The sequence below is a fragment of the Homalodisca vitripennis genome, chromosome 7 (assembly GCF_021130785.1).
Source record: "Homalodisca vitripennis isolate AUS2020 chromosome 7, UT_GWSS_2.1, whole genome shotgun sequence".
In the NCBI taxonomy this organism is placed as follows: domain Eukaryota; kingdom Metazoa; phylum Arthropoda; class Insecta; order Hemiptera; family Cicadellidae; genus Homalodisca; species Homalodisca vitripennis.
The window spans coordinates 107,756,431-107,780,783 of NC_060213.1; the positions used below are offsets into that span (position 1 = coordinate 107,756,431).

Sequence of the window (24,353 nt, forward strand, 5' to 3'; positions counted from 1 at the left end):
ATTAATTGGACTAATTTTGTTACTTCGTTTCAAAACGCAATTTTATAAACTGCTAGATACAAAGGGTATAAAGAATAAATTATTTATACATATTTAATTGGGAATTAAACCTTGTATTACAGTCTTGCATCCGTTTTAGATTGAAATATTTGTTTAATTAAAAAAACCTTGGGGCACAGCCGTTTAAGGCACAATTTATGAAAACAAACATTCTATTAACAATTTTTTAATGATTCTAAGAGAAGTGGTAGCCATTTAAAGCACTATTATTACAACGGTTGAATATTATACAACTAAAGAAAGGTCCAAAGAAAAAGTACTGGAGATATGTGTATAAAGTATTTACTATATCTACATGAAAAATTACTGGAGGGGACAACATGCTTGTTATATATAAAAAAATATTTCCTTAAAAACCTATCATATAATTTTTATAATTTTAACATTGTCATCATGTAAAATTTTATTTTAATAGATGAATATAATTTCCTTGTAAATTATTTTAAAAAGCACTATAACACTTTTTATTTGTTATTATCAGAGTTTTTATTTGGTTCTGTCTACAAAATTTCCTAATTTTTAGAAGCTAAGTTCCTTCTGAATTTAGTAATTATTTAACTTTTTCTTTCTTTAGGGGATTTATTTTAAGGAGCCATATATTTAAAAACGCTCTGACCTAAAATCGACTTTTGTCAATAGTAGTGATAGCTCCGATTTAGAGTATTACATAATGTTTGTAGGCATGATCTGCCTTTGTCAAAATCTCCATCGATATAATTTAACATATTGCTCCCGGACATATTAATACTACACAATCATATGTCAATTTAAGATAATCAATGAATTGCACGGTTGAGAATGGTCAGAACTGCTAAAGTTCCCATCATTCAGACCGGTCTTTCTTTATGTCAAGATACATGGAATGAATTACATATAATCACCCTTACCTTGTCTCGGTTGGTCCAGGGTACAACCTGCGTGGATCGGTGAAGCCAAGCCGTGGTGGGGCAGTTACAGAGCTCCCATCACTTTGATTCCGTGAATTTTAATCTCTGAAGAAAGGCATGGATTTTGAAGAAAGAAAATGGAATTTGACATGTGTGTTTGTTACCTCATAAGTAATTTAAAATACACTGTTTCCCTTTCCGTATTTAAGGTACCAACTCACCAGCCTTGAACGTTCAGTCATTCAGTGGTTTAAATGGTTCAAAATACATGGTATCAACCAATGATTATCGATTATTATAGGAATGTTTTATAATGTGAGAAGGTCCATGAAATCCGTGTATAACAATCCAATCTCATCAGCCTCTCTGCGCTACGACACGAATGTGTTTATTCTCTCCTGTACATAAAAGAAGATGTGATCAATCTTACTGATTAAGAAGAAGAGGGAAGTCATTACTACGAGACTGTTGGTGTATTTCAAATTAAGGTAGAAATTAAACCTTTGCTGTCTCTAGTCCAGATTCAAAGTCCAATGTCCTTGTCAGTTACGTCATTTTTCTCCACCGTACTGATTTTCAGTAATATAAGAAACTAGACACTTCTGAGCACATATGGGTAGAGGGATTTTCTGATTCTTTGGAACTAACAGAAAGCTTGGAGAATATTGTAACGGCTTGCGGATATTTCACTGAAAAGAAGTCAAATGAGTATTGAAGAGGTAATTTAGCCACAGCCTGTGTCCGTCAGACTATCTAGGCAACAAGACGGCCTAAATACGAAAAAGATGTGTAAGGCTTATTCATAAAGTGTATTTCTTCGTTAAAACTTAAAAGCACACTACAAACAGCTGGATGACAAACGTGTTGTTTATGATATGCATTTGCTTATCACTATTATGATTTCCTCTTAACCTAGAATTTGGGATATTTTATTTCAAAAGTATCCCAGGACTCCATCGTATTATGAAGGATGACTAATGTTCTGATGTAAGGATAGAAATGTGTTATAGCGTAGTATTATTGATGTGGAATTTAGGATTAATTTGTCATTTTAACTCAAAACATCTTTATCTATACACTTCTGAAAACTGTATTGATTTTCATCCAACTTCACGGAAATGTTTATCGGGGAAAAATAGCAAATTCATATTTTTCATCGAAAATATAAAAGAACCACAAATACTCTTTCAAGAGCAAAACCTAAAATAAGAATTACTCCAAATTTTGCTGTTGTCTTATCTTCTTAAAATGATAACTGAAAAATGTTTACCTGATTTATTATTAATTACTTCGTTTCACAAAATATCCAATGCATCAGATTATAAATGCTTTCGTTAAGAAAGCTACGGACTTCGACTTTGGGGTTCTTCTATATTGGTATAAAACAGTTCAATTGTTACTAAAATCGTGGTAGCTATTCAATAAAATACATGAAATTCTGCAGAGAAATTGCGGGCAAAGGCGCGGGTAAGTGCTAGTCTTCTTATAACATGAACAACTGCCAGTGAAGGCAAACGTTCGTAAACCACCACGCTAGTTATCTCCGCTTCTTGTCAAATGTTCATGCACAAAAAATAAGGTTGTTTATCAGATGTGAAAATTAACAGTTTCCAAATTTTAAAATTTGAAATGCTGACGATCCAACAGTTACAATCCTTTATCCTGCCATTTTCCACTTATCCGGCAAGCAAAAACGGTAAGTGATGTATGGCCATTAGGTGAGCTATTATGTAAAGAATCCTGGGGATGGGGGAAGGGTGGGGTTAAAGACTGAGAAGAGCTCTTGACATAATGGAGCGGCGCGAAAACAAATCAGGCAAAATGGAAGGGGCGGTCCGATGGAGAGGATACTCGAAGGGTTTATTCTGAAAAATGGCTTTTAAGTAACGTTGTTTATCATAACTTTCCAGTGACGGAAATGCTGAGAGGAGGTTATTTCCAAAACGTTAACGTAAGCCGGTTATAATATACATTGTTAAAAGATTTAAGGTGTTTTCGTAAGGAGGCTTTCCAAAGTTTCAGTATTAATCTTGACAGTATTTTTGTTTAGTTGAAAACAGATGATTGCCAAAACGCATGTGTTGGTGGGCGAGATATTCTCAAAATGAACCAACTAAATACTAACCGATTAGTTATAACATCCAATGTAGTCCTCCTCCGCAGACTAATGGTTATAGTCTCGGCACTAACTGAGAGATCACTGGTTCAAATCCCGGGGAGGGCCAATCACGCATAGACACGAAACAGAGTGTGTGTACTTTGAAAATAAACCAGTGTACGTCGAAGCCGACATAGCCGAAGTTAAGAGGCTTAAAAGAGAAAAAAACAACCTATGTACTATTAGATCTGATAAGAATAATTTGTTCGGCCACGAGTATATGCACAATTCTTCTGTTTCTTGCGTTAGAGTATCTCAAACCCAGGTGTAATTTGAACACAATTCTCTCAACTCTGTTATTTGAAAATATAAATAGCTTATACACTTTAAGTGCTTAAGTATTCCGAAGTCACCTGAACAGAATAGGTATTCCAGTTCAGGAAACACTGTGCAGGAAATGTGGCGAGGCTGATGAAACAGCCAAGCACGTCATATTTGAATGTCCGGCATTACAGAGCAAACGCTCAAGATCCCTAGGTGTTCTTATGCATACGGAAGAGGGGTTGGAACAGGAAAGCATTGTTCAGAAGATCTCATGGTTTTGTAAAGGCCTGGGATTTGATACAGCTTAAACCTGGGAGAAGGTGCACAATAAGCCGGATGGCTGAGAGGCAACTACCAGGCCTAGGAAACCTGGTAGTTATTACCTGTTTCCTAAAAAAAGTGCTTAAGTAAATCCCATCAATCAATCTCCTAATAATATCAGTAAGAAGCAGGGCACAAAAATGAAACGCATGGCAGTATAAAATTATATATTTCATCGCATAACAATTAAAATAAAGCAATACACGCAACAACTATATCATATGCTCATAAGATATATCACATTGGTTTCGGATGTACAACTAAAGCTTGCCAGCGGCATGACCTTGGGTACTCATTTATGGTGAGAAGGAATATGTTGTACGTATTCAAACGATAAAATACAAAACCTATTAGTGCAAGCGAGATGGAAAACAATATCCATGAAAACATAAGTTGCATACATAACACTGTTACACTGGATCCGTACAGGGCTCAATCTGTAACACAGAATGTATAATCTATAACGCTAGAAACGGTTTACAAATGATCGTCGCAAATTTTAACAGGAACACAAGGAGAAATGATCAAATCAAACTTAACTATTTTATGATAGCAGTAAACTGACTAATTGCGATATCGTTTGAGATACACTTGAAAATAACGTCATAATACTTAGACTCTTATTATAAGATCACAAAACTCATCTACAAAAATACGTCGTTGCTCATACACATCACTGGTTACTGCTATGATTAAATAAAAAATCACACAGTTTTGAAATGTCGCCCAACAATAAATAAATCTCACAATAGCACATTCGTATAAAACTATCTTACAGGCTAGTAACTTAAACCTAGTAATAACATGAATGAGGATGCATCCTCTGACTAGTTAGTTATGTACTCCAGTTAACTCATACCGTAACTCACGTGGGTACTCGACATGCGGAAACTCTGAGAAATTTATAAAAATTGAGCGCAACAATCAAAATCTGCTTCTCACGAAGTTCTGGTATACCGTTAGTCTCTACTAAGACTGGCCCAGCTTTAGTGCCGAGTTGAACCATTCAATAAAAAAATTACGTAATCCATAAAAAGTTATAATTTATTTCAATTGTTAGTTACTTAAAGGATTTGGGGAGAAGGCAATGGAATTGCATAGTCCTGATTTTATAAATCGTGCTTTTGTACACGTGCTAAGTAGTATATACTTATTGATAACCAAGTCTTGGAATCATAGTGTATTAGTCTAATGTAACCCAATAAAGTAAAACAATGTTTTTGACTTGTGACTAACAAAATGTTGTTAATTTTTATTTGATATGGATTTTATTTAAACTGCTTTACTATATGTTGCTTTACATGATCCATAAAAAGTTATGGTGTATTTCAATTCTTAGTACTTACAGGATTTGGAGTGAGGGTCACTAAGTCTTGGAATCATAGTGTACTAGTCTACTGTAATCGAATAAAGTACAAAACTGTTTTTAACTTGTTACCAACTAAATTTTGTTTTGGATTTTATTAAAATGCTTTACTATACACTGCTTTATGTGATTCATAAAAAATTATAATTTATTTAAATTCTTAATTATCTAGAGGATTTGGAGTGAGTATGAAGGAATTGTGTAGTCCTGATTTTATTAATCGTGCCTTTGTACACATGCAAAGAAGTATATATTTATTGATAACTAAGTCTTGAAATCATACTGTATTAGTCTACTGTAATCCAGTGTAAGGAATGCAGGAACAAAAGAATCTATTGAAACCGAAATCAGCACTGAAAATACTCTCGTTTTAAATGGCTTCAACACACTCGCCTATGAAACGTATAGTTGTTAAGGAATTATAATTGAAACCACATTTTGAATAATATATTTCGGTAAAAATTCCTCCCAAAAATCTCACTTTTTTCATTCCAAGCGTTATACAGTAACGGTAGAAAAGGGGGCGTTACATAATGGAGTCAGTAACAAAGAATTTATCGACCGGAATAAAAGAATTGTTAGTTCATCATGACTCTGACGAACTAATTTTAAGCCGTTTTGACTGAAACGTAATCATCGTACTTTATAAACAAAGCGTAGGAAATACTCTGGAATTCTGAGCTTAACCAGTTCTACCCATTAGTCAAGTTGATGGTGGTGGATGACAAAATAAGGGAATATTCTAGTTATTCTTCTAAGCTGGAACGACCGCACTCGTGTACTTTAATGACAGTGAGCGGTAAGTTACGCTAGGTACAGGAGGTTCTGGAGTCTGAAAGTGACGAGTGGTCCTCAAAGTTTCGCTCCTGGAGCCTCCACGTTCTGTCCTTCACTCGGCGGGGACCCTAACCCGCTCAGACGTTATCCTCTCCTGTGGTTGGCCCTGCCGTAGACCTCACGAACTGTAATCAAACCAAACCTGTACCGGCTAATGGTCTCACTACATCAAACCTGAGAAACAACAGATGCGTACAGTTAAGTTTTTGTGCGCAAGAATTACTCTTCATCTCAATTACAACGAAATCAAACTACCAGATTGTTTGAGCCTTAAAACAAAATGTACATGAATTCAGTTAGATTATAAAAAGTTAAAGATATATCAATAGTAGTGATTTAAAGTTGTCACAAAAATGCTGAATTGGTTGAGCACTCTTGGATTGTATATATCATTTTTATTCAAATAAGATTTACTAACTTCAGCATTATTTATCCGCTATACACATTTTGTGTATTTAGAGATAAAAGTTTACTTCATTCAAACCCAAACTTGCAAATTTTATTTTCCAAGCACTTCGATTTTGTAACATTAAAACATTATTTATATAATTTCATATATCAGCCTTTTGGAACTAACACAACTTAAAAATGACAAAATTGTATGCATACAAGATGCTTACTAAATAAAATTAATGTAGTCGTTAAAGACTACATTAAAATGAAACTATTATCTACTGTAGTGATAATATAAAATTAGGGCTGTTGTATGAGTGGTTTCCCTTTCATAACTTTCAAGACAAATGTCGAATAATTTTGTCATTTTAAGTTGGTGTATTTTAACAACATTTGAAAACGCCATTTTGAAATTGATGAATGAAATATAACTTTTTGTCAGATTTAAAGTTCTTACTAGCAATGAACTTTGCCAAGAAATCGGTTTTTTTGTTTATAATTTAGGTTTGATGGCTAAATTAAGCATTTAAAAAATATTCCGCTGAACTTTATAAAATATGAATAAGGTATACATATAAAACAAGCTCATATATAGTCAACTCTGCGAATTATAATCGAATAACTAATTATTATTTATTAATTTAATAGAATTATAAAATAGAATAAAAATAATAAGAACATTACATACGGTGTAAGGCCACAATAAAATAAAAGAACTATAGATCTACAACTGTGTGAATATACTATAAAACTAAAACGAGGTGTTGAATCAACATAATACAAATACTTTATAGCTAAGGTACGTTTTTAATAAGTTAAGTTTAATACCAGTATTATACATATTTCCATCAAATTAAAGTCTTAAAATTAATAATTTAGCATTCCTTTCAGTATGTTCATATAGCTGGTATGTAATGTAATCGTCTGACAGTCAACAAAGGGAGCTAGCAAAATTCCTGTACATAGACACAATATTTCTCGGACTTTTATTTCTACATACAAAAGATAGAATTCGATGGTTATATATCACATGTGATATACCCCGTCCAGGGAATATACCTCCTGTACTTAGTAAAGTCTCTTACGCGATTAAATTTAGTATAAAAATGAAAAGTAAAGGTCTATCAGAATCACAGAAACACGGCTTGTCGATTACAATATAATTAAAAAATGTTTAATTTGAAAAAAAAAGTTCAAAATGTTAACGTTTATTATGTGTTAATGAAAAATTGTTTAAGAAATGTTACTACTATTTTGAAAACAAGAAATTAATCTTTAATTTTATTCTTCTTATGTTTTAAAAATAATATGTTTTGTTTATGTTTCATAAATGTTTTTAAGTACACTTTAGGTCAAGAGAAGATTTAAGAATGTGATGATGTGGTAGAATAAATTACGTGTATTTACGTGTTGTGCCTAAAATCACTTCTAAAAATAAAGAAGTTATAATGACATTAATTATATTTCTTAAGTATGTGTTCAAGATAACTGAATAATTAAATGCTACATACTACGACTAATTCTAAAACTAGCAATAGCTTCATCTATTTGTATTCAAGTAAACAATTTTTATCTTTTAAAAATGCATTACTACATTTGCTTTTAGCTTAATTTTGTGTTAAAAGTTGCAAACCTTTTTATAGTCTTGACAGCAAAACTTCATCCGAATGTTCTAACTTCTGAAAAATGAATAAAAAACGTCAGATAGACTATTGGACCATGCCAGCTGAACTGAAATAACAAGCTATAATTGTGTGAATTCGACCTTATGGTAATAAAAATTAAATGTGGAGAAAACAATATCAATTAGAAGATGTCCCTTAATTAAAATATGAAGAACTTATTTTGGAATTTACTGTCATATCCATTTCATCCCTAAAATTATGGTAATTAAGTGAACTAATATTTTGAGTTTGATCGTAAAATTAAACTAATTTAAATGTTCAGGTTTTTAAAATTATAGTTTTAAAAATTCACAAGCAATCAATGAACATTAAGTTTGTCGTACACTATGATCTTTTATTAGTTATATAATAATTTATAATGACAAACATAGTAATATACCAGTTTGTAACAAGTGAATCAAATTCTATAAGATAACAAATAGTGAAAAAATATAAAAACACTATAATACAATAAGACATTTGCAGTCAAATATCAATCAATAACGGAGGATTGGTTTGAAATTTTACCATATCATCAAACCAACACTCGTTATAAATTATGAGGTACGCTGCATACATGCAGTATTATAAATATAAACATTAAGGGAAATTGAGAATCAGGGTGTATGAAGTTCAAAAATACTCAAGTAGTATATGTGCCGAAAACCAAAATTTGCATTTAAAATATAATAATCTCATAATCACATTTTAAAAGAAATCGAGGAATTCAGTAAGGAATTTTTCATCAGTCTCGTTAGTTTGCTGGGTATCGAAATATGAGGCTAACTAAAGGGTTAAAAATATTAAACAAAAATCTTTTTCCTAGATCATATTTTTATTAGCTTGTAGGCTATCGGTCTAATCCCTCCCCCCGGATGGTTCACTTCTGACAGTAGAACCTGCCAATAAACATTATGGGTACAGGAAAACCGGTGTGTCTCTTAAATATAGGCCACCAAATTGATATCCAGGAGCAAAATAGCACTAACAGAAAATGTCGAAATATTTGGGTAGAAAGGGCTGGCCTATACATATAGTTCACTGTGGAAGATGACTGTTGGTGTGAGGGGTCTTCCTTCATGTTAATGGCTTTGAAATCTAAACATGAGGAAGTATTGTTTCCTCCGGTACCCCCTTCCCGTTTGGGCTATAAAAGGATAAAAACAGGGCTATCCTCTTCTTTTGCCAAGGTGACCCTCAACCTTACCTATCCTAAATATCCTGTCACTCCGGAAGAAGCTCTAAGAGCCTTCGAGGACTAAGTGGTATGAGGGGTTTCCTCGTATTCCTGCCTTAAAAATAACCGTCATACTCATCAATAACAGATGTATCAGAATCTAAATACGAGACTAAAAGTTGCAACGTTTGGTCAAAAGTCGGTTGTAATAGGATTGTCTGTATCTGGTTTAACTTTAAATTTCGTGTTTTATGACACTCGTAGGATTTTCACCGTGTCAAGCTAAGAAAAATGTGATATGGTAAAGATAATTGTTGAAACCCCATTTTATATTCACAGGGGAGGACGAATATTGAAGTAATGCAATGCACCGTTGATATCTGATTTTTTTAAACATCATACACTGCATACACCCTGATAAACATCAAAGCAAAAAGTGAAAACAGCATGAAATATACGAAGGATCTAGGGCATTCAATCTCTATGAATCATCATGACCATTATATTTTATATCGGAATTCAGTACGCTTTCGTTTATTTAATTTGAATACAGGATATACAAGGATTGATCATTCAAGTTGATATCAACAAATAAAGAGGGTTTTGAAAGTTGAATCTAACAGAGATTCGTCCTTAGATCCTTCCGACATAGAATGTGCTAGAATGCGACACACATACAGGGTGCAATGATGCAGAGAAGGACATCACAGGCTAACCTGACGTACCGAGACCGTCGTGGCGGTGTAGGAGTTGGCTCGAGGCCGGAAGCTGGAGTACTGCCACCGCCTCTTCATTTGAGCAATCACCTGCAAACACGAAATGTCACGATATCTTCCATCATGAGCTATACGTCACGACATATTCGTTCATGAGATATACGTCATGACATCTTCCTTCATGAGCTATACGTCATGACATATTCGTTCATGAGATATACGTCATGACATCTTCCTTCATGAGATATACGTCATGACATCTTCCATCATGAGCTATACGTCATGACATATTCGTTCATGAGATATACGTCATGACATCTTCCTTCATGAGATATACGTCATGACATATTCGTTCATGAGATATACGTCATGACATCTTCCTTCATGAGATATACGTCATGACATATTCGTTCATGAGCTATACGTCATGACATATTCGTTCATGAGATATACGTCATGACATCTTCCTTCATGAGCTATACGTCATGACATATTCGTTCATGAGATAGATATACGTCATGACATCTTCCTTCATGAGATATACGTCATGACATTTTCTACCAAAAAATATAATTTTACGTCAACTTCCACTACAACATAGTGTAAAACACAACTCAAAACGGGCAAATATACACATTAATATAATTTTCCACGTTAGAGTGTGGGAATACATAATTATTGCAAAACGATTTACAATTATAAGCACATTTCAGACACATTTTACATAAAAAATAGCAGTTATTTTATATAATTTGTGACTTAGTGTTACTGATTTCTTATATCACTGAACATTGGCAAATGTTCGGAAAACCCCTGTTTCCTTCACGTTTGATGAAATCACTATTTTCAAACGTATTATTAGACGTAAGTACCTATATCTTATATAGCACAGATTAAGAGTAAACGCAGTCTATTTCCACACCAAATCACGAGTTTTCGAATAATTTTTGAATAATAATACCTTTAAAATGTTGAAATGTACTATCATATTACTCTAAACGTAATTTTGTGTGACAGAAATGATATAAGCAACTAATGTGTTGCAGAAGTACATCTAAATAATTGTCTTGATAAAAATATAATTAACAAAATATCTTAAGTTTGTATCTTTGTTACTAAGTTGTACTCTGTTGCATAAAAATATATTTATACTGATACAGAAACTTTCCAAAATTTAGTTAACGGAATTGTTATTTAGTTACAATACAAGGATTAGGTGTTCAAAGTATTAAGAACATATTTAGATAAGACTGCTATTAATAATAGACTATCAAATTTACTTTTAGTGGTTTCCTTAACAATTTTAATTACAAAATATTACTAATGATATTGCTAATAGAGTCATGCAGTTTTAATGTAAACCATTTCAATCTTTGTATTCGCTAATTAATTTTCTATTATTCAATTTAACAAATCATTTGTGCAATAGAAATACTCACCTCTCCGTTGCAGAAACAAAATAGCGTTGCTACACACAAGCCCTGAAAAACGAAATCCTGATTAGTACTACTGAAATATTAATGAAGTTTCAAGAACAACAGAAATGTACCTCAAGAGACGCATGATGATCATTATGAGGTAAACATAATGAGCATGGAATTTCAGCTGCGCAGATGCTACGTGTTCTAATTATCATGTTCAGTTAGAGATTGCTTTTATAAAGACAGTATTTTACCTCTCATGCTACAGCTTTATTACAAAAAATTTCGTGTGCTTGCGCTTAAATGAATTCTAAACGTTATGAAATGTTGATTCCTGGTTTATCACGAGTTGTTAAAAGATCTGGAAATTTAGAATTTGTATGTTGCATATCAATAATATTTTGCATTAAATCATTCTGTACCAACTTACATAATATTAACGCGTATGTGCATACTTTCAAAGGAACAAAATTTTCCCGAAGGATTGCCTATTATCACAGCGTGCAATGACGCAAGAATAAACAATAATTCCTTTTTAGATTAATGGTTTTTACCTGGAAGGAAGCAGTGATGGCTGAAGTAACTTCGTAAGAGTGCTCTAAAGGGTGTCCTGGCAAAGGGCGGAAGGGCGTGAGCAGGTAGTGGAGTCCCAGAAGCGGCAGGAGCAAAAGTGTCGCCCTAGGAACAGCAAGTAAGTATACCTATACCTTTTGTAACCTGAACGATGTCAAATGTCCGAAATCCTGTCAAACCTTCCATCGTCAACAACAAACTTTAAACAAAGAAGTAAGTATACATACAAATCTAACTTAACGAGGTCAGTTTTTGTTTTGTTTTAAAATGACCATTTCTCAAAATAAAAGGAAGTTGTTGAAGGTGCATAATTGTGACATCATAGAAATATCTGAGGGGAATTTCAACTAAAGGCTGGAAGGTGTGGTAAGATTGTTGGATGGGTTGGTGGCGTTCAAGTGGCAAGCTTGGCATTGAGGTGCCACCATCCGGAGTCCTACACTAGCACAAACTTCATCCGCACTTTTAGTCACAGGAACTGTACTTCAAACTTAGTTAAATACGTTTTCAAAATAAAAATATGATGTTTGGTCTTCCGAAACATCTTCTGGTGAAGATGAAAAATGGAATTGTAAAAGGACAAATAGAAACGTGCAAACACAGATAATTTTGCTTTAAAATCTTGCACATATACGCTTCATGTAAATGACATTGCTAATTTGCTTACTTGAGTAGTTATTCCGTATGCATCCTAATAAAACGGTATTTTTACAACTTAACAAAAGAAGAGAACAATATAATCACAGAATAAACTCGATCTAATATTAATGAGGAAATTTTTACACTTTAATTAACATTAATTCTTATCGTACACAATTTATTATATCTCTAAAAGCTTTATTATGACTGAATTGCGCAACTAGAGCCTGCCTACAAGTCTAGCGTGCCTCGCATGTGTGTTGGCTGTCGGCCGCACACATTCCTCCTTCTAGTATGTTTCATAAACATTCCTCTGTATTTTTGTAATCAATTTCAAATACTATTTACTTGATTTAACAATCAAATGAAATATTTTAAATCCGTACACCTTTAAAAACTCAGCAATGTACCACAGTAATGAAGAACACGCTTAATTCTAAATGAGCAGCGTTATATGGAATAGAATTCTAAACAACTTCAGTATGATAGTGTTTTATTTTAAACTGTAAAATAATATATTTAAGGGTTGCAGTTAAATTTTTTAAACATGGTTACAATTTGTTGTGTTTACTATTGTATATTCTATCGTATACTATCGTCCTCACCTGAGAGCCTGTAGAAGGGTGCGGGAAGGTCTGTTGTTGGCGAGATGACTAGGGCCAGCCCTCAGCTTGATCAACAGGACCCGCACAATGTTACACAGGAACACGAGGTTCAGCGCCATCGAGAAGCACACCAGCACTATCAGGACGTTGGTATAGGGGCTCTCGTTGATCCAACACCTGAAGGATGCAAAGGAGCACGGTATGGGTATACGACGATAAGAATTGTAATTTCTCCAACAATGCTGATTATTTGCTATTTGTTTGTTCATAAAAAACGGGGTTTATAGCAAACTTTAATAGTAATTTTGAATTTTGAACTAGCAACAATTGGTTCATTTAGATGAGATTCTTACAGTGGTATGATTTGTTGTTGAAAGCATATAAAAATTTGTAACCAAATAAAAAAAAACATAGCCACACCTTATTGTACTATACATTTAATTTGACACATAATCTGAAAACATTATAATATTCACAACACAGCACGAACCTAAAAATGTTTATTGTATAAAATTAATACCTGGTGGTGAAAAACGAAGTATAATGTAAGTCTAGAGTTTAAAATAAAAATCAAGGAAAATACTTTTCTGTTGCCAACACTGTCAATATGAATAAAATTGTAACCGCATTATATGCATGGATAATCTTTTAATGACCCTCTTTAAATTATACTTTATATAGAAATTTATGAGTTAAATAAATGTTTTTGTTATGACAAAAGTGCCAAACCTTTAATGATTTGTGCAACTGTGAAAAGGCTCAAGACTCTGGTTGAAGCAGTTAAAGGTACCTAATGTTCTCGTCAATGAGGAATATAGGCGTACTAACTTTTTCTTGACATAGTTTGAGACACTGATCCAACAAATACCTACTGCTCAACATCACCAAAGAGGAGCCTCAGGACGGTATAGACCAGGATGAAGAGAGCGGGTAGAGTCCACCCGAGACCCGTGAGCCACTTGACCAGCCGCTCCTCGGAGATGAAGGCGGATACGAGTAGAGTGTGCAGGTAGAAGCCCTCGGCCAACATCCACGAGTAATTGGTCAGCAGGAAGTAGTGGAGCACCACGTGGAGGAGCTGGCAGCCGACCTGCAGTTGACAAACATATTGTAAAGTACAACTAGAGGGTCTATAAGATGGGTATCAATCACAAAAAGAAGAGTCTGTAGAAAAATCCAGCAATGGTTTTAAGATGATGGAAACAGTATTCATCTACCAGTGTAAGATAGTGTAAGTTGCTTTAGTATAAAGTAGCGTCATTAATCATACGTCTTAGCCCCTGAAATAGTGCCGAGTTTGTACGTTGTACGATAACTCTTGTTAGAATGGTCCTACACACTTTAAACATAGTAAATAGGCTCTTCTTGGTTCAAGAGAAAGCCCTATTAAATTTGACGCAAAAAAGTCAAAGGGTAGTCCGTCTGTCTGTTCGTTTTCCCGACTGTAAAATAATTCTTTTTAGAATGGTTCTATATACTTGAACCATGGTACATAGGTTCTTCTTATTTCAAAGAAGATCGCTATTGATTTTGAAATCAAATAGTCAATGGACAGTTCATCTGTCTGTCTATCCGTTTTCCTGTCTGTGGAACAAATCTTGATAGAATGGTCCCAAGTACTTAAAACTTAGTACTTTGGTTCTTGGTGGTTAAAGGAACAGCTACATTGAGTTTTGGGAAAAAAATATAAAAGGGCAGTTGGTACATCTGTATATTAGTCTGTGTGCCTATTCCTTCGTTACGTTAATTTGGTTACTTTCATCGTAACTTCATCGTAAAAAAAACAACAAAAACATTGTATTGGTATACTACAATTACAAATTAGTGTTACTGTTTTTTTTTTCATCACTGAACGATGCCAAATGTCCGGAAAAATCCTGTCTCCTTCAAAACCCTTCCATCTTCAAAAATAAACTTCAAACAAAGAATTAACAAATAAAGATTTAAAAACTGATAGAAACTTAAATAGATAAAATAAATTGTATATAGCCTTGTGCTATTTTAATATTTCTGTTAAAAAGATAATATCAATACAATTCTTATTTTGTTTAATTATTAATCATCGTCATGTCTTGGACGTACAATAAGAGGATTCTGAGATCGCCCTGTGTACGTCATTTTTCCAATGTACCTAAAAACGACTGTTCAGTGTCGAAGCACTATTTGTTCAGTAAGAAACGTAATTTATTACTGCTGTGTCATGCGCCTTACGGCATATTTGGCGAGGATTTGTTTATCGTAAACAAAGATAAGATAAAAAGCCGCCATGAGTAAACCGGCTGACGGAAGCCATCTGAAAGGCATATAGTTGCTCATTTGTAGATTTAACTAAGTTTCTTTAGAACATTCAATCTTGCTTAATGTTTTTATTTTCCTGCTAGTAAAAAAAAACATGTTATTAGTTCAGTATGAATTTGTTCTAATTCTGCTAAAATATTTTCTGCATTATACTGAAGTATCAATCTGCATATTCTGTTCTGTACCTACACATTTGCACAAGTACAGAATACTCACCCCGTTGTTGCGAACGATCTCAGGATAAGGGACGACCAGCCTGTACCACATCACCCACAGGGCATTGTTGGCAGCGAAGGATGTGAAGAGATTCATGTGGAGCGTTATCCTTGGACACCGCAAGGATCTGAGGATAAATTGGATTTTATGTTGGTTAAAAGTGTTACGATATTTTGATTTTCTTTAATCGCCAGTATTACAACAATATATAGCAAGAAACTAAGGATTAATTTTTTTACACAATTTCAATAAACTGGTTCCAGTGTGGCAAAAACATTTATAATTGTCTACTAATCATTAAGCTGATGCATGATAAAACGTGCCTTGGATTAAACAACATTTTAAAACTCTAAGTAGGTAAATTTATTAAATAGATTTGTTTTAAATTTAATAATTCCATCCTGTTCGAACAAAATTACATAATGAAAAATCCATGCCATAAATCATCTGATAACAGTACGTTTAGTATTTGAGAAATGCTTTGAGGAAAATGATGACTGTAATCAAAGACACTGAAGTAGAGATTAAAACAATCTCTCAAAGTATTGGTATGGTTGATTGATATTATTTATATAAAATATAAAGATTAGAAAAGAGCTTTTAATCTACAGCTACAACTAATAACAATTAGATTTAACACACACTTTTAAAGTAATGTGACTGATTCAATAGACTATAGAGTATAGTTCCACTTTATTTTGTGTTGAAGAAATCCTTAAAATACTACTTTCAATCACATTTTCTGCCAGACATAAAAAACCAGTTACGCACTATAGGCGGCAACGACAACATAAACTGGTAAAAATAGGTAAGTTTCTATGTAAAACAGGTTTCCACGTTATATTAAAAGATGAATTTACAGAAACTGCAGTAAATATAATAGGTTTCCAGCACTTCTTGAACTATGATAACAGTAGAGCATTGGTTAGGAAAGTATTCCCCCCCCCCCCACCCCCCCCCCCCCCCACCCCCCCCCCCCCCCACCCCCCCCCCCCCCCACCCCCCCCCCCCCCCACCCCCCCCCCCCCCCACCCCCCCAAACTATGTAAAATAACTTTTAACTCATAAAAAAATAGGTCTTTCTATACGTATATTCCTAAAGACTGATGCCTTATAATTTATATTTTAATGCAGTTGTAAACTAAGTTATAAATGAGTGTCCCTTAGCACAATGCATTAAATTTGGAAGTCAATTCCTATTGCTAATTCCAAGTAAAGTACGAGAAGAATAAAACGAACATAGGCTATGGTTATTGAAAACAATATAAAGAACCACCGAATGGGTTACAAACCAGATGGTGAACTATTCTCTTTAGTCAGCAAGGAAGCTACAAAAAATATCTTTTGGTTTCTTGTCCCTTTTGGGAGTAGTAAGGAACAATGAAAACTATTTGGACAAAAAAGGGAGTTGTCCTACAACTTTAGTACTGTAGAAAGTCAAAGCCTGGATTTTTTAAAATAGGTTTACTAGACATCTAATGAGCGGCTCGTCTTTTATCAACAAGAAAACGTTGAGTAACAATGAAAAAAATTGTTCAGTCATTTTTTTTATAATAGTTTTTATCTGGGAAATCCACAAAGCTGAAAAGTTATGGTACAGCTTGTGCGCAATGTGCTTTCACAACTCCGAAATCACCATTTAGGAATTGCAATATGAGCAATAAGCTGCATTTGCCTACTTTTCCATGTGGAGCCGATTTCCTGAAAACCTATGTAATATCAGTGGAGAACCAAGGGAAAATATTCCAACAATATATGGTAAACGATGGAAGATCGGTATCAAAGAAAGAGTGGAATTCCAACATTATGGCAGGCTGTTGGTGGAGACTTGCCAAATAGAATGCCAACAAACAAAGCTATCAATAGTTTTTTAAATTAAGTACTTCCTTGTAATAGTTTTCCCTAATTTTTTTGTAAATACACACAAGTTTTTTATGACCCCTGATATATGAATTATGCTAACAATTTACTGTGACAGGTACAAATACAAAATTTGTGAAAAATTACTTGTGGCATTTTATCACTATATAGTTAAAGATGACAATGTGATTAATCATATAATAAAACAGTGATATATATTTAAAGCAAAAGCTCCTAGGTAAAAAAATAAATAAACAGATTTTTGGAATCAGGATATTACGAGTAAACTCATATAGAAAAAGCTCCAACAATTTCTGGTACCAAACTATGTGTTGGGCCATCGATCTAATTAGCTTAAAAATGTTTAAACTTGGCACTTTACTCAAGGATTTAAGATGAGTTTTTTTCAAATATATTTAAAACAATTTTTCATAACCTAAACTACTTCAACAGAAATCATAAAATACTAATTAATACTGAACACATGCCATTTTGATTTAATATTAATATAATTAATTATCACTTTTCTATTCTCGTTCGGCGCCAGTTTTAACCTACAAGTGGTGCCTTACACTGGGAGTAGCAAACAAACCCTATGGATGTCTAGGTGAATGGCATATACGTAACTGCAAAGGGCATGTATATACTGTAAATGAAGGGATGATTTTATTTTACCATGGAGGACATTATATTGTACTGAGTCTGGTCCAGCTTTGATTGTGCAAGAGGCACGAGCAATTAGCTACGCCTGTCCTCCAAAGTGACCTGATGACAAGAGACTGGCATTATATCTCCATGGTGGATGTAACATGGATCTCCTCGAAGCTCAGACCCCAATATTTGACCCGTCATTCGCCCACGGAAAGCAGTAAAATATTTAGGAATACGGTGCAATTGAGAGATATCTGAGCTGCCATATCCTAATAAGTTGCTGACGATCAATATGTAGTATGTATGAAAATGGTATTCAGATTTATTTCAGTTATTGAAAGGTATATGTAAGAAAACCTATATTTGTTTTGAATTGAACCAAGCCCGTTTCTCACCGGAATTAAGGTGGAAGAAATTGGTCATCTACTCAGCGTCTATCTCCATAACATTGGATTATTTTTGCGTGTTTACAACAGTTATATTTTACGATTAAAAAAAGAATATTTTTCCTCCGTTCCGTGATAGACTAAAAAAAAACGTTTGGAGCCTTAATTTCTAAAAATCACTCTGGCCCTGTATTGAGGGTAATCCAGCAAATCCAAAATGGAGTCTAAAACAGTATTTTTAAGCCACACTCACAGGTAACGGAGTGGTGTTTCTTGCTGGCTGTGGCCCATCATCAGGATAAAAAGTCATTGGATGATCTTAATTTCATGAATGATTCGCCACATCATTTTATTAATTGGCTTAAAAGATTGGTGTTTCTTCTATTAGTTTTGGAACTAATTGAACTAGATTTGCTCCATAGAAACTCACAAGAAGCGGTGTTTGGGGTTTGGTTATCTTAACTGTAAAAATGGGAAAAAATTACTTTCAGAGTAGAATTAGGTCGTTAGGGTTAGAAAATCTATACATCTCATATTTGAGATTGGTGTTTAAAAAATGCATTTAGATGGATTAGTGTTTTCAAATATGCCTTGCTTCTTCCATTTTACCCTTCATTTCTGTTTAATTTGTTTTGGTATTGCTTGGCATTGAAATTGTCAGATTATATTGGAAATTCTTATGAGGTTTCTCTGAAAGATTATTTGAGAAGGCTTTATCCTTTCCCTAAGAAGAAAGGGTATGAAAAGTCATAGCTCATTGAGAGGGGCCTTTCAGGTGATTCTGTGCCTGTGAAATCATACTAGTAAACTGTAAAAAATGGGAAAAAATTACCCTTCAAGTAGAAGAAGTGTGCTTAGGTTTAGAAAATCTATACATCTCAATTTGATAAATTGGTTTTTAAAAATCGATGCATATAGGTGGATTAGTGTTATCAAATAAGTGCCCCTTTTGCTTCTTCATTTACCCTTATATTCTGTTTATTTGTTTTGGTATCTGCTTCAGTGAAAAGTGCTGAGTATAGTTGAAGATTGCTATAGTTTCCTCTGAAAGATTATTCTTGAGAAGGACTTGATCCTTTCCCTTAAAAAAAGGGTATTAAATCATACTCATGATGAGGCCTTTTCAGTGATTCTTGGCTGTGAAATCATACTAATAACAGTGCATTATAGAATTCCTGTTTGATCATCTTTAAATGTTTGCCATATTAATTAGAGTTGCCTTGGGTTCTTTCCTCTCCCCTCTAAAACACTTCAAGCTAGTCTTCATTGAGGGTTCATTATGTATTCCTGCAAACAAGGATTAAGTAACGTCATCAAAGAACTCTTTTGAGTTTTGGGATTTTGACTTATCCTCTCAGATGCCTCTACAGGTAAGATATGTTATTAGTATGACTGGCCAGATTTCATCCCCTATGTGAAGATTTATAACGTTTACTAGCGTGAGCACTCATGCTAACGCTAAATAAATGGTCTAAATAAAACTTTCTTCCATAAATTGAGTAATGCAGAGACAAAGCAAACCCAATTCATGTAACTTTACCCCTCATGGATATTTGTATTAATTTCAGTCACTAGCGGAACTTATCCCTAAGGCATTTTGTCGCCCGTTTTAAAATGTAAAGTTATTAAAGTAACTCAAGGAACGATAATGAGGACCAATTAACCGTAAAGTCAAATGTAGAAGGAATTAAATTTGATCTACATTTATTCGTCATCAAAATTTTTTTACTTTGAATCCTTGAAATACAGATTTTTAATTGAGCCGTATGTGATTTTGAAACATACGACTAAACAAATTCGTTCTGGGAGCACATGTACTCTACAGTTAACCCATAGTATAAACAGCAGAATGTGTTTAGTTTCAAACACAAGGGATAACAATAGCAATCTCATATTGCAAAAACATTAAAAACAAAGTTAAAAAAAAGAATTTTTTATTGAATTTGTTGCAAATAAACAATTTGTTAATTTTTTTTGTAAAATAATTTATAATATATTTTTTTTTTAAACAAATTAAAGAAAAAGAAGTTTTTATTTGAATTTGTTGTTAAGTGAATTTCCTGAAACTAACACTGGTGCTTCATTTTTGGTGCTGAACACATAAAAGATCATTCACAATTACACAACAAAATGCTATTTTCCTAACACTGCAAATAAGTGCGTCATTAACTCTCTGATAGCTTTCCAAATGTACTTTATTGCCTCAACGTACCGAAATAAATCCCTTCATAGCTCCATTATTTGGCAAGAAATAACAAAGCTGAATTTCTGTCAGAATATTACAAATAATACAATATTAATAATTTTAAGGACAATTTATTTTGATAGGTTTATTAGTATCATAAATAAATCCACGATGGATAACTTTTGATGACTTTCATGTTGGTGTTCAGTGTTATTATGTGATATATGAGTCTTTTTAATATGCTTTTGAAAGCAGGGTTTTTAGTCTTTGAACACTTTAATATTCTTCATAATGCATTGCTTGATTGTATCACAAATAAAATAAATAATGATTTCCGCTTCTAAGTCTAGGAAATCAAGAAGCAAAACAATAAACATGTACGTTTCGAATACCTTCATGCTTGTTGTATACATGATTTAGCAAAACCAATAAGACTTTTCAAACTTATTTGGTTCTTTATCTCTCTTTGTATCCATCCGGTGTACGAGACAGTTTGTACTGTAATTAGTTTCAAGATAAATGTTGTATAATGGAAGCTTAATTGATAAGGAAAATAAAACTTGGGTGTTCTCTTACGTTATAAGCGTGCATCATAGCTAATTAACAGCTATCATAAGTTAGCCATTATAATTCCTCTCTTAATCACATTGGTGTGGAATTTTTATACGTGTAAAATTTTTATGATGTATATAATATATATTAAAACATATATTTTATATATATATATATAAAACATATTATATCTATATATATATATATATATATATAAATATATATATATATATATATATATATATATATATATATATAATTTGTGTGCTGGCAGTTTACGCAAACCTTGTTTAATGGTATTTGCCTGTTTTATAGTTTCTCTCACGTGTTAAATTTAGTCAACTCTAAGAATAATTAAAAAAATATTTAAAATTTGAATAGCCCGACAAAAAAATTATTAATGGAAGTCTTGATATGGGATTAAACCTCTAATAACGGTTTATCTGGGTAGTGCTATTTTAGGAATTATCCCACAAAATGGGACCTTTACCACATAAAATGACTGCCTCACAAGTCTACTATACTCCTTCCAATATGATACTCGTAAGCAGCATCTGATTTAAATACGATTTTTATTAAACTTTTGTTCGTTGATTCAATATATTTATTTATTAAAACTTTATTTTATTTGTGTTGAAAAATTAGTTTTATTTTTACAATTTTTTAATGAGCCTGCTCCTAGGAATATAATTTGTTTCAAATCGTACCTTGCTAACACATATTGTTGCGATACCTTTAAAAAATAACTAAAATTACAATTCCTATTACAAAACAACAGTTTGTCTGTTCATAGCAACGGTACATTTACTACCGCAGAGTTTACAACGAAAATTCAAGGAAACTTCCTCATGTAAACTATATAACGAATGAGAGCAGAGATAAAACTAATTAATTCAGCAACGCATTGCGCCTAATCAGCTGATTCAGTCACATGTACTCGTGCCTAACAGCTGTGAGGCGGCCGAGGAGGTGGAGGGGGAATTAAACTTCTTATCAACGCAACAGTTCGTCTGTACCGCAATATCCGCGAAGCATAGCATTTCTTTTTATGAGTGTGGTTTTAAATGATAGTTTTATATGAAATAAACTAACATATTTAAATTTTTTCTTTAAATTAATTATTTAAGTGATTTTCTACAAAGTGATTATGAAGCTAATCCAATTGTGTTATAAACTAAAAGTTCTACAATACTATTTCAATGGGATGATCTCATCCTGAAGCAACTACTGCTTCATCTTTGATACAGGTTAGTTGCATTTTGATATTGGATATCTGTATATTCATACCATATAACAAAATTAATATAACTATAAATGTGTTAAATGTCTATTAAAAATGCTGTTTATAAGATGTAACGAAAAATTCAAAAGTTATTTTTTTTACTGATTATCGATGACTATTGTCTGTTTTAAATGTTGAACACAATTTTAAATAATTGTCTTGATTGATTTGCCACAAGGCCGACCTAATATACCGGTCTGTGAAATCTAACCATTCAGTTGGTTTCTAGACACTTTTTATTATTCTTTTCCTTATTTACAATTTATCAATATTTGTGAAACTGACAGGAATATTTATTAGCACAAGTTTTTATTAAAAGTCGGTTATAATTATATGAGGTTTTAGTACGTTTATTAAGCATTACTTAGTTATTCATGTAAACTAATACCATCCATTATGTTTATCCTATATGATTAAGTAAAATCTGATGTCATCCAGGTGGTTACATTTCTAATCGATTCATTAACAGATGAACTATATGAAAATATATTTAATCTATATTGCTAGTTATTAGTAAATAGAAGTAATTCACAAGGAATATAGAACACAGTACACGTAATAACAGAAGGAATACATTCTTTCATTGCTTTAGGTGCCTATTTCAGTTGTCCAACATCCATAATCTACAACAGTGGGTTTTGAATTAGATGGAAGAAAACAGAAGAACTCATAAAAACACTTGAATTTTTTCTTGCCTATAAAAGTGAATGTGTGCTTGAATATAAACAATTTCCATCTATATTTTAGATGGGCATTGTTTATATTAGTAAATAATAAATTTATTGATTTGCTTAATTTTAAGTGCGTTTGTTATTTAGAACTTTGGAAATTGAGGTTAATGATTTCAATTGAGGTTTTATTTGTATCCCATTCTTGTTTTTAAAAAATGACCGCAATGGTTTAAAGTAAAATTATTAGTTCTCCACAATCGTTCGTTTATACAAGGCATATTGCATACAGTATTTACTAATATATCGTTCGCAATGCTTATATGGAACCTATATACTTAGATTCATTGATATGTATCACTAATATCTAGTGAAGTGATTATGATGTAGTTTCAAACCGGTTAGCCTGTTTGTAAAAGTTGGTCTGATTGAAAGCTCCTATAAATTGAGTACTCTGTGTCCAAATACTTAATTTTGAAATTTATTATAGAAAATAAGATAAAAATTTGACAAATTTTAATGTTAAAGATTTGTGCGGCTAGAATTATAACTACCATACACGTATTTCGGTCACACCACATTGAACCAATTTATTTTCTATTTAATACCAGAAATATTTCTTCTGCCTCATTATAAGGAGACATATTTAATCAACGGATGCTAAAACGAAACATAAGTTTTATCAGGAAAAGTTACATACTAGCCAAAACTGGGAAAATTTAAAAATGTACTATTTAAATTCAATTTAGGTTTAAAAGGTATTTTTCGATTGGGGTTTTTAACATCTCCAAAGTAGAATTCCAACTTCATCACGTGCAATTGTTTCGGTCATTAGGCAAATCTATTTACACAAAACAGTCGTTTGTAAAGCTGAAATTTCCGCTAACTCACGTTATCAACAATAATGCTTTTAGCAACATTTATCCAATTAGCTAGTAATTACGCAAAGTGTTTTGGCCGCTTACTATCCATTAATAATACCTATACAAACACTAGTCTTAGAAAGTTTTAGTGCTTATTTACGTGCAAAAACCTCAAACTGAGCTACATCTCTAAGATGACCCAAATAGTACGTAATCTTTTACGTAATACATATTCATGCTAAAGTTCAAGTAATGGTCATTTCCGTAGAATAAAGTTCAAAATAGACTATATAATATAACTACTAAACTTT

General features: G+C 32.9%; 1 protein-coding gene across 1 annotated transcript; it reads right to left on the reverse strand.

Annotated features, from left to right (window-relative positions):
- Positions 1-3,842: 3,842 nt before the first annotated feature.
- Positions 3,843-15,745, reverse strand: LOC124366171 (calcitonin gene-related peptide type 1 receptor). Its single transcript, XM_046822523.1, has 8 exons — positions 15,596-15,745; positions 13,954-14,171; positions 13,082-13,258; positions 11,819-11,942; positions 11,283-11,324; positions 9,844-9,933; positions 7,920-7,965; positions 3,843-6,018 (listed from the first exon to the last, which is right to left on the reverse strand). Exons 1-7 carry the CDS (start codon positions 15,689-15,691, stop codon positions 7,924-7,926), a joined length of 789 nt encoding a protein of 262 aa, XP_046678479.1. The 5' UTR covers positions 15,692-15,745; the 3' UTR covers positions 3,843-6,018; positions 7,920-7,923.
- Between the last annotated feature and the right edge of the window lie 8,608 nt (positions 15,746-24,353).